This window comes from Gossypium arboreum, chromosome 9 (assembly GCF_025698485.1).
Source record: "Gossypium arboreum isolate Shixiya-1 chromosome 9, ASM2569848v2, whole genome shotgun sequence".
Lineage (NCBI taxonomy): Eukaryota > Viridiplantae > Streptophyta > Magnoliopsida > Malvales > Malvaceae > Gossypium > Gossypium arboreum.
The window spans coordinates 89284154-89293871 of NC_069078.1; the positions used below are offsets into that span (position 1 = coordinate 89284154).

Below are 9718 nucleotides of genomic sequence, written 5' to 3' on the forward strand. Positions count from 1 at the left end.
AAATATTCAGCTAACAATTTTTTAAAGTCCGTAATAAAGAAAAAGAAATGACTTCTAAAATTCCATAACCGGGAGCTAAATAAACACCCTTCTTTTTTTGACAAAGTAATCCCAACTACGAGTTTATAAACAAAAAGGATCTGCACAGGCAGATTATGCACCAAATCACAAGGTATGGTGGCCTGGACCATATTATAAATAGGAAACGGCCATCTTTATTTTGAAGTTCCAAAACCAATATGATTTATATAAACTTGTAATCTAATTCTGGCAACCAAACACCTCAGGTTTACACCCTAAATCCAAGGATAGACCTATTAAGGTCGGTTTGTAACTGTGGACAAACCCTCTAGATGTAGCTCGCCGAGGGTCTTTGTTGGTTTTCCTTTGTATGGGAGGACCGGTGGCAAATCCCGATGACGTTGTGTTCAAAACCGATGAGCTGAAGGGAGTTTTGTTCGCACCAAAAGATGTGATAGAGCCCTTAAGCGATGCATCGGCGTCTAGTGAATGCCCAACAGCTCCATCTTGATGAGGTGGTGGGAATTTCTCACTCCTGCTCTTCCGATTTGTTTGTGTCATTACTCTCCTTTTCTGGAAACCAGCAAACAAAGAATGTGGCTGAAGCTCATAAGATAACCTTGGGAACAAAAACACATTAAACATGCTAAATTATAAGTGAAAGGTATGCTCGTATTTGGTCTTCAACCTAAATTATGTTACTTGGACTCGGGTGTAAGTTGAGTACAAGTATGCGTCCTGTACGACTGTGTACAATTTCTTAAAAGAAGAGAATAAGAGCAAAGTCTCCTACTCACATCAAATTTTGCTTGAATCTCTGTATTTGCTTCGGGGGCTGGAATTGCCCGACTAGCACGTTCACCAACTCTAATTCTCCTGGTGCCATCTACTGCATTAACTTCGCTGTCTAGACCTCTTAACCTATATACAAGAAAGGTATATCTCAGCAATAAAACTCAGCAATCTCTATATAGCCGAACTTAGCAAAGAAAACGAAAGGCAATAAAAGTAAGTCCGCTAACCTTCTTGCTTCTTCAGCTCTCAATTTTACATCCATGTCTTTGCAGGGAGGAAACTTTGGTAAAGTGGATGGCTCACAAGCGTATGGTTTAGTGGTAAAGAACTGCATACAGAAAAGCAAATAGTTCTCAAAATCGTTTGTAGCAAAGGATATACATCATTCAAGTCCCAGGAATGCACGAAATGCTCTTGGTTTGGTTATCTAGCTCTAGCAATGTAAATCAATAGAACTGTCTTCCTATATGCGAATATAGATACAAGTACAACACAAATATTGACTTGCTTGAAAGATGCATTAATAAGCTAATATCACTCACTTCACTTTTAAGAGCTGCAGTAGCAGTACTTCGTTCTTCAGGGTCTATTGAAAGAAGAGTTTAAATGAGAGGTAACGCAGAAGATGGAAAGTCCTTGAAGGTTTCTGCTATACAGCGTTTGTATGGATGCTGTAGCTTAAAGAGTGTAGCATTCAGTAATTTGGATTTCTTCCAATATTCCTCGGAAGGGGATCCACACAACTTAAGTATCTTATGCAGTTGTTCAACCTAGGCACGAGATAAATCCAGTGTTAGCCGAAAAGAGAAAAGGGGAAGAATTTTATCAACATATAGAAAACAATACAGTACCAAATCAAACAAACCAAAAGCATTAGTGGTTACAACACAAATACCAAACTAATTAGATTTCAAGACTTTCCAAGAGTAACACACAGTTCATTGGTATATGATAAAATATATATATTAATTTGACTTGACAAGCAGTTTGCAACGATGTTTAACAAAGCATTATTTTTGTTGTCAATCGGCACTAGTTAAGAAATCACAAACCAAGAACATTCAGAAACGAGCTTATTAAGAACTGCTACAATATTCAATTACCAATGGCCGTATCGAAAACTATTCTAAGGCTGAGTTGACTATATGCAATAGTATACCATACATGGAAATCTATTATGGCAAGCAACATGTAAGAACAAATATTTCTAAGCATGACTACATGATGGCTTGCACTACCACTAACTCACATTCCATCAGATTCACAAAAAATCAAAGATCCTATAGGGATCAAAAAAAAAAAAAAACAGAAAATGAATACCTCTGTCCTTGCTGGCACTATTGGCTTCCCATAAAAGAGTTCTGCCAAAATACAGCCTGCACTCCAGAGGTCAACTCCAACACCATAATAAGTTGTACCGAGAAGTAGTTCAGGCGGACGGTACCAGAGAGTCACTACTCGATTAGTCAAGGGCTGCTTCTGTCCGTAAAAGGTAGCGAGTCCGAAATCAGCAATTTTTAAAATCCCTTCATTGTTAATAAGCAGATTAGAGCATTTGATATCACGATGCAAAACGCCTTGTTTGTGGCAATGCTCTAGCCCTGAAAGTAACTGCTTCATAAAGCATTTAATCTGCCAGAGGGAAGATTCATCAAAAGAAATCGATCATCTAAGTTTGACATCTTCAGCCACATAAAACTTACTACCCAAAAACTGAAAATTACAAGTACATAATGCCGCAAGCCATAACGAGCCTTGCAGGGGAATTTCAATATATATTTCTGCAAGATGCTGATAAAACTGGATTCTATCTTGAAATTAAGCATTTAATTTGAGGTGATCATACTAAGGTTTAACGGTTTCGAATTTACTACTGGAAACATCTTCATATACAGCAACATATGTACAAACTACCACCATTTCGCAGCACTTCTCCAATTCATGCAACAAATATCAAAATTCGGAAATAAATCAAAATTCTGATGCAAGCAACTGATTGTTACAAGTTTATATGCTTTAAAACTTCACAAAACATAAATATTGTTTCAAAGGAATTTAACTTTAAAAAAGAAATGTGAGAAATCACTGTGATGAGATAAGTAAGCTGTTAATGGATCATCTGTTTTATTTATCAGCTTGTTCTGTTCCCAGAAACCAATAGATAGATTAACAGCTACATGCTGTTAGCCAACTATTTTAAAAAAGTAGCCTCTTTCCTTATCTTGTTATTTCTCATTCACTCCATCTAGAAACTGTCCAATTAAAGTTATAGTTCAAAAGAAAATGGAAATCTAATTCCAGAAATTGACAAGAAGGAAATTTCCATGAAATTTGCATACCCAAAAATAGTACAAATACAAAGATATTTAACAAGCTCAACAGACAGGTAAAATGGGACCCAAGTAGCTACAGATATGCCTGAGTACCTTCAAAAGTCCACAACAAGCAAAACACAAAAAAAGTACAAGAATCATGTCGTTCCAAACTTTGTCGCTCGGAGGGGTGTTTCTCTAAGACAGGAAAGTTCAATTCTTCTAAGCGTTTTCATATATTTGGAGGGTCCTAAGAGGATCATATCGCCATAGGTCCCAAAATCTCATATAGACAAGCAAGAGCAAGATATGGAGCCATTTGAAGAAAGAATGGTAGTACCTGAGGCTCAGTGAACTTAATCCCTGGTGAGGCGGTGAGGCCGGCAAGATCGTGCTCCATGTAATCGAAAACCAAATAAAGACTAGAAGACATTCTTGAAGTAACTAAACCTTCAAGCTTGATTACATTGGGATGGTTCAGCCTTCTTAATACAAGAATCTCTCTAGCCATAAACTTTACACTTTGTGGGTCTAAATTGTCAAACCTAACCTTCTTTAATGCCACTATTTTCCCTGTTAATAGATCCCTGGCTTTGTACACATTGCTATAAGTTCCTTGTCCAATCTTTAAAAGTAGAAAAAAAAAAAACCAAGTTGTTAGGATTAAAATGATGATTAAAAAAAAAAAAGGAATCTAAAAGTTTGATACCTTGTCAAGCTTCTCGAAGGTGCTGGCGTGTCTCGGGGTCCAGTCATTGATGGCTTCCCCAACGACGTCTATTAGCCACGAAGGCCACCCTTGTAGGTTCGCGTCCTGTGGCGTTCTCCGTCTCTCCGGAGCCGGAAGTATAACCGGGAAATCTCCGGTGTGATTCTCTTTTTGCTGCTGTTGCCTCCGCCTCCCTTTCTGTTTGACATCGACGATGCCGTCAACGGCGTCAGTTACTGAAACAACCGTGGATGGCTCGTTAGATCTCTGGCGACGACGAGTACGAAGACGACGTGGAGTTGAGGTGGGGCGATCCCATGGAAGTGATTTTGATTGCTTTCCGATGATACAACCCATAATATCAAGGCAAATGCATGGCGGCCAATAATGCATGAAACGGAAAAAGTAATAAGAGTTAAACGAAAAAAGCCTGAAGGTTAAACGGCGGGCTTCAAAGGAGTGAGAAAACCAATGGAGGTCTCAAACTTGAAGCAGGTTCTAATCTAAAAGAGAAAATTAAATAAATAAAAAGAGAAATTCCCGCGAAGGAGACGAAGGTAGCATAGCTTAACAGAGACACTGAGTGGGAGAGTCCTGTTTTATTTGTTTACTTTGGGTTTTTAAAAGTAGGCGCTGACTCCACCAAAACTACGGAATTGCCACGTACGGAAATTGCGTAGACTCATTTTGGAATTAGACGACGATCCATTAATTCGTGTGGAGCGTACATATATATATTATGATAATGTTTTTTTATACTCTTTGCACTAAAAGAATAGTCCTCTTTTAAAAATTTCAAACATTTTAATTTTAAAAAAAGATATTAATGGATACTACGAGCAAAAATATTTTTAAGTTTTAACATTTCCCTTCATAATAATTACTTGCCATCTGAACTTTGATAATGAATGTCATGTTTTATAAAATATATTTTAAGATGATTATACTTTTTGTGAAAATGATGGCCAAAAAAGAAAGGTGGATTAAGACTTTTAAGTAGGGGTTGAATTAGAGTTACATGATTAATTGGGCTTGACAAACTTTAATTAAGCTAAGGCCCTTTTTTAAATATGCTTAAAATAAAATACATCAATTAATTGCTTGTGGTTGATTATAAATGAAAACTCTATTAATTGTTTGTGGTTGATTATAAATGAAAACTCTGATTTTATCATTTTAGATAACAACTCTAATTCATCATCCCAATTCAAACTTAATTTAATATTTTTTAGAGATTAGAGTATATGGCATATGCGTGATTTATGGCAATCTTTTAATTTTCGGTCAAAATAAATCAAAAGTCAAACGTCGTCTGATTCATACTTTATATTTCTTTTCTAAAATTAACATCTTATAATGCAATCGAAAATTTAATATCATAATCAATATGTAATTCCATATTTTCTTTAATTATAGTATATTCTAAAGATAAGTTGAATATTCCATTCTATTTGAAAGCATACTAATATAGTTAGTAGTAGCAAATTCATGGTTAAAAAGAAGATTTTTTTAATTAATTTGACAATATAATTTAATATGAAAGGATTAATGTTAATAAATCCCTTTTAAATATGAGTGCTATTTGATTAAATATTTTAAATAAAAAAGAATTATTTATTTATTATTAAAATTAAATTTATAGAGTTAAATCAAATCATCATAATCTTTGGTGAAGAGAAGGCTAGTTGTCATGAAAATCACGTATAAATGGTACACCTTTACTACCTACTTTATTGTATTTTAGGGTAAACTACTCATATAGACGTTCTTGTTTCGGTTACTATAATTTTATTTTATCAACCAAAAACATTACATTTCCCTATCAACTGCACTCCTCCAACCTCAGATTCATTTCCCATCTCCAATCTCCCATATGAAACCACCATAAGCGCGGAAAGCTGAAACGAAAAGGATCGGAAATCGTCCGAAACCGGAACCACCGAATCTTGAGGTGTGATGGAGGAGGACCAAGGAGATTAACTTGGAGAGTAGGTGATAATGGATTTTTTGGGAACAGCTGGTAGGGTTGATGGGGAGAGAGTTTGGGTTGGCAAAAGCGGGGAAATTAAGAGCAAGGGAAGAAGCAGAGGTGTTGAGGGAAGAAGGGAAAGTGGAAGATTGTTTGGGGTTTTGAAGTTGATGGAAATGGATTTGACTATGGTGAAAGTTGCTGTCAAAGATGAGACCACTCAAGGTCACCGAATGAAAGAACACAGGAAGCTATGAAGAACATGCAAAACACCAATCAGCTAACAGGCTAAAGCTAGGTGCAGGCTGGCCATTCTTGTTGATCTGTTTCCTTTATTTTGTTAGATTTTACTTTTTCCTTATAAATTCTAGTATTAAATATCAAAATTTGTAAAGAGTTGATTACTCCATTTTAAGGCTACCTGTTTTTGGTAATTGATAGCTAAATTATTAAGGTTTTAATGATAAATTTTATTAATTTCTGTTCTTATTCATTTAAGACATTGACTCATACTTCTTACACATCAAATTTTGAATAAGAATTTCAAATCCGACTTCATCTACCTAATCCACAATAATGACTGTTGATACACCAAATGTGGAAAGATAGAAAACTACAAATTTGAAAAGGTTTGGATATAAGATTTTCAATTAAATATTTTGAGTTTTTTCATCTCACAAATTAAGAGGATGGATGTTTCAAACTTTTATATTAAATTTTAGACTATAAAAGAAAAAAAACCAATTAATTTAATGGGTTAGCAGTTTTGAATTATTTTTAAATTATTTATATATTTATAATACATAATAAAAATTTAACTATATAAACTCAAGTCAATATCTCAAAATTAATTAATTTAAAACTGACTAAACTAACCTAATCAAAATCGTTTAATTAATTTTTTAACTAAAATCAATTTATTTTGTGTTAAAAAAATATTTAAAGTAAACCAATTACACTCTCTAAATATGATATTATAGGATGAATGTGGAGCTAGCTACATATAGCAGGTTCTAACATGTTCCATCTATGGCGTTGAAAAGTCAAAATTTCATAATTTCGAGCCAAGTTTCCTCTACCTTTTATAGAAAAAGAAAAATCCTATACGGATATGGAATAGGGTCGTAAGTAAGGGCAAATAAGAGTTTTGCCCCTTTCTAACTAATTGAGAAATTTGGTTTTTAAGTCTCTTCACAAAATTAAAACATACAATCTAAGCCTTTTTAGCTTTTGGTTTTTAAAAAATTAATAATTTTTAGTTTTAATTCCCAACCCTTTGAATATAAATATATTTATATAAAATTGAGCATACGCATCTAATTAAAACACATATAGTAGGTTGGGATTGGTTTGCCCTTCTCATATGGGAAAAGGTTGCATCGGAGACCACTTACGTCAAGGAGTAGAGCAAAGGTCTGTTTGGTACTTGGAAACCGAAACTTTACATCTACATTACGTGCGGTTTACCATATCTCTGCTTCTTTGGCAAAAAATCAAACATGTGTTTTTTCTTCACGTTTTTATTGCGAATACCATGTTGGAAATCCTTTAATTCATCTGCTTTGCTTTTCATGCCAATTCATTGGCTTCTATAAATAAAATAAAATAATATAAAACCCATTTGATTCGATTCGGTGTGCAAATCTTAAATAATAATTAAATTATCAATTTGTCTCATCATCTAATATCACAATACCATTTTTTTGAAATCAAGTGGAGTGTGGAGTACATTCTTTTTATATATATGGAATTAAGCTATAGTTTAAAAAATGAAATTCGAGTTAGTATTTTTTACGACTTGTTTTTTCTTCTATAAATAACCTCCACATGAACTTAACCCCTCAGCTATTCTGCACTTTCTCTTCACTGTTTACGATGGAAATCAGGGAAGCCAATGTTCGAGCGAAGGCACCTAACAAAACAGACAAGTTTGACTTAGCTACACAAATCTGTTTGAGAATTGCGGCGACTGCGACAGCAATGGCCGCCGCATGGGTGATTTTCACTGCAAACCAAACTGTTGAAGTCCTCGGCATGTCTTTTGATGCTCGATATAGCTATTCACCTGCTTTCAAGTAAAACAACCTCGAGCTGTTTTATTATGTGATAAATTCCAGAGCTCATATAGTGTTAAATAATATCCTCCATTTTTTTTTCAGGTTCTTCGCCTATGCAAATGCCATTGCTTTTGGTTTCAGTTTGATGTCGTTGTTCTTTCTGTTCTTTGCCCGTCATGCCTTGACTGCTACTATCTACTTCTTCTTCTTCCTACACGATTTGGTATATAGTGATGGTTTTAATATAAATAGTGATATGTCATGCCCTTTTTTTTTTTTTTTTGATAATCCAGCGGGGTTTTGGGACATTGCAGATGATGATGTCTCTGGTTCTTTCCGGTTTCGCGGCAGGGACGGCGATCGGAATGGTAGCACGTGACGGTAACGGCCACACTGGTTGGCTTAAAATCTGCGACCGTTTCGAGAAATTCTGCGACAAGGTGACCGTTTCAATGGCACTGTCGTATGTTGCAGTGGTTTGCTTGCTGGTGCTTACCGTTATGTCGGCCGGCAAGTCTAGACAAATCTAAAACGGGATATAAATTTGGAGAAGATGAGGTGAGGATGATAACTCATAGTTTTGGTGGGTGATAATGAAATTACTGAACTTTCATCATTAGTGGGTTGGCATGCATATCTATTAGGCTCAAGCGTGAAAGAATAAGAGCGACAGATATTGTGGTTTATACCAATTAAAGTCGGGTTCTGAGGAATATTTGTGGGTATGGGATGTAAGCGGGCTGGGTTTCTGGAACAAAATTAAGCAAATTTTAAGTCCAAAAGTGCCGATTTCAGTCCACTGTTGGTTTTATCAGCTTCAAGTCCAACAATAGTAAGTTGTTATCACTCTTCTCTATGGATCCAGTCCAGATTAATTTTATTTTTTATTTTTCCTTAAGAGTTAAATCCACTATTTATTTAAAGTGTAATATTTAGAAGTATTATTTAGTAGGGAGAGGTTTTGGAGATTTTGAGATTCCAAATTTGAATCCCATCTGAAAAAATAAAAATTGAGGCTATTTGTGAAGATTCGGGAGGAATTTATTATTTACGATTTCAAGAAACTCGCATAATTTAAAAGAAAATTCAAAGGTTCCAGACATAAATTCCAGAGGTATTTGACAATAACATCTCTCAAGTTGTACAGCTAAAAATACTCACATCACTTTCACCTCCTAATATTCTTAAAACCATCTTCCAAATCTGAAAGGGTGTACCCTATTCCCCGGGTATGCTCTTCCAAGTCCAAGTGCTTGAAGGAGAGCCAAGCGAGCTTGCTCCTTTGTCACGAAGACAATAGTGAAACACCCCTGAGAAGGGAGATGTCATGAGGAATGATTAAGATACCATTACAATTAAAGAAGGTGTGAACATTCTCTCCCTCATGAACGTCTTTCAGCTTCGGATGATACAAATAACGGGAAAACATAGGCCTTTTCCACTCAATAGAGAATCCGAAGGACTCCTCCAACTTCACCTTCACCTCCACAATGATATACTTCTTGGGATCTGGTTTCAACCTCACCAACCTCCATTGTAACGGCCTAATTTTCAGTGGTGTCGGAAATGGTGATTTGAGATCACTAAATTCGACAAATAAAATTGAACAAGATAGTAATTTAATATTTATGAGTCAAGTAAGAATTTAGAAGAATTTGTGAAATGGTGAAATTAGTGAATTAAAAAAATTTATTAGGTCAAACGGGTCAAAAATGAGGTATCGAGACCTCAAAGTTGAAAATCGAGCTATAAATATTTTTATAAATATTTATGGAGTGTCACTGAGTTAGTATTAAAGTTTCAGTTAGAAAATTTTAACGTTTGGATGGCTAATTAATTAAAAGGACTAAATTGA

General features: G+C 35.1%; 1 protein-coding gene and 1 pseudogene across 1 annotated transcript; one reads left to right on the forward strand and one right to left on the reverse strand.

Moving 5' to 3' along the window:
- Positions 1-89: 89 nt before the first annotated feature.
- On the reverse strand, positions 90-4517 carry LOC108456672 (probable serine/threonine-protein kinase At1g54610; annotated as a pseudogene).
- A 2918-nt stretch (positions 4518-7435) lies between these two features.
- On the forward strand, positions 7436-8865 carry LOC108455230 (CASP-like protein 1F2). Its single transcript, XM_017753815.2, has 3 exons — positions 7436-7881; positions 7966-8086; positions 8178-8865. The coding sequence occupies exons 1-3, from the start codon at positions 7634-7636 to the stop codon at positions 8391-8393; spliced, it is 585 nt and encodes a 194-aa protein (XP_017609304.2). The 5' UTR covers positions 7436-7633; the 3' UTR covers positions 8394-8865.
- Positions 8866-9718: the final 853 nt, after the last annotated feature.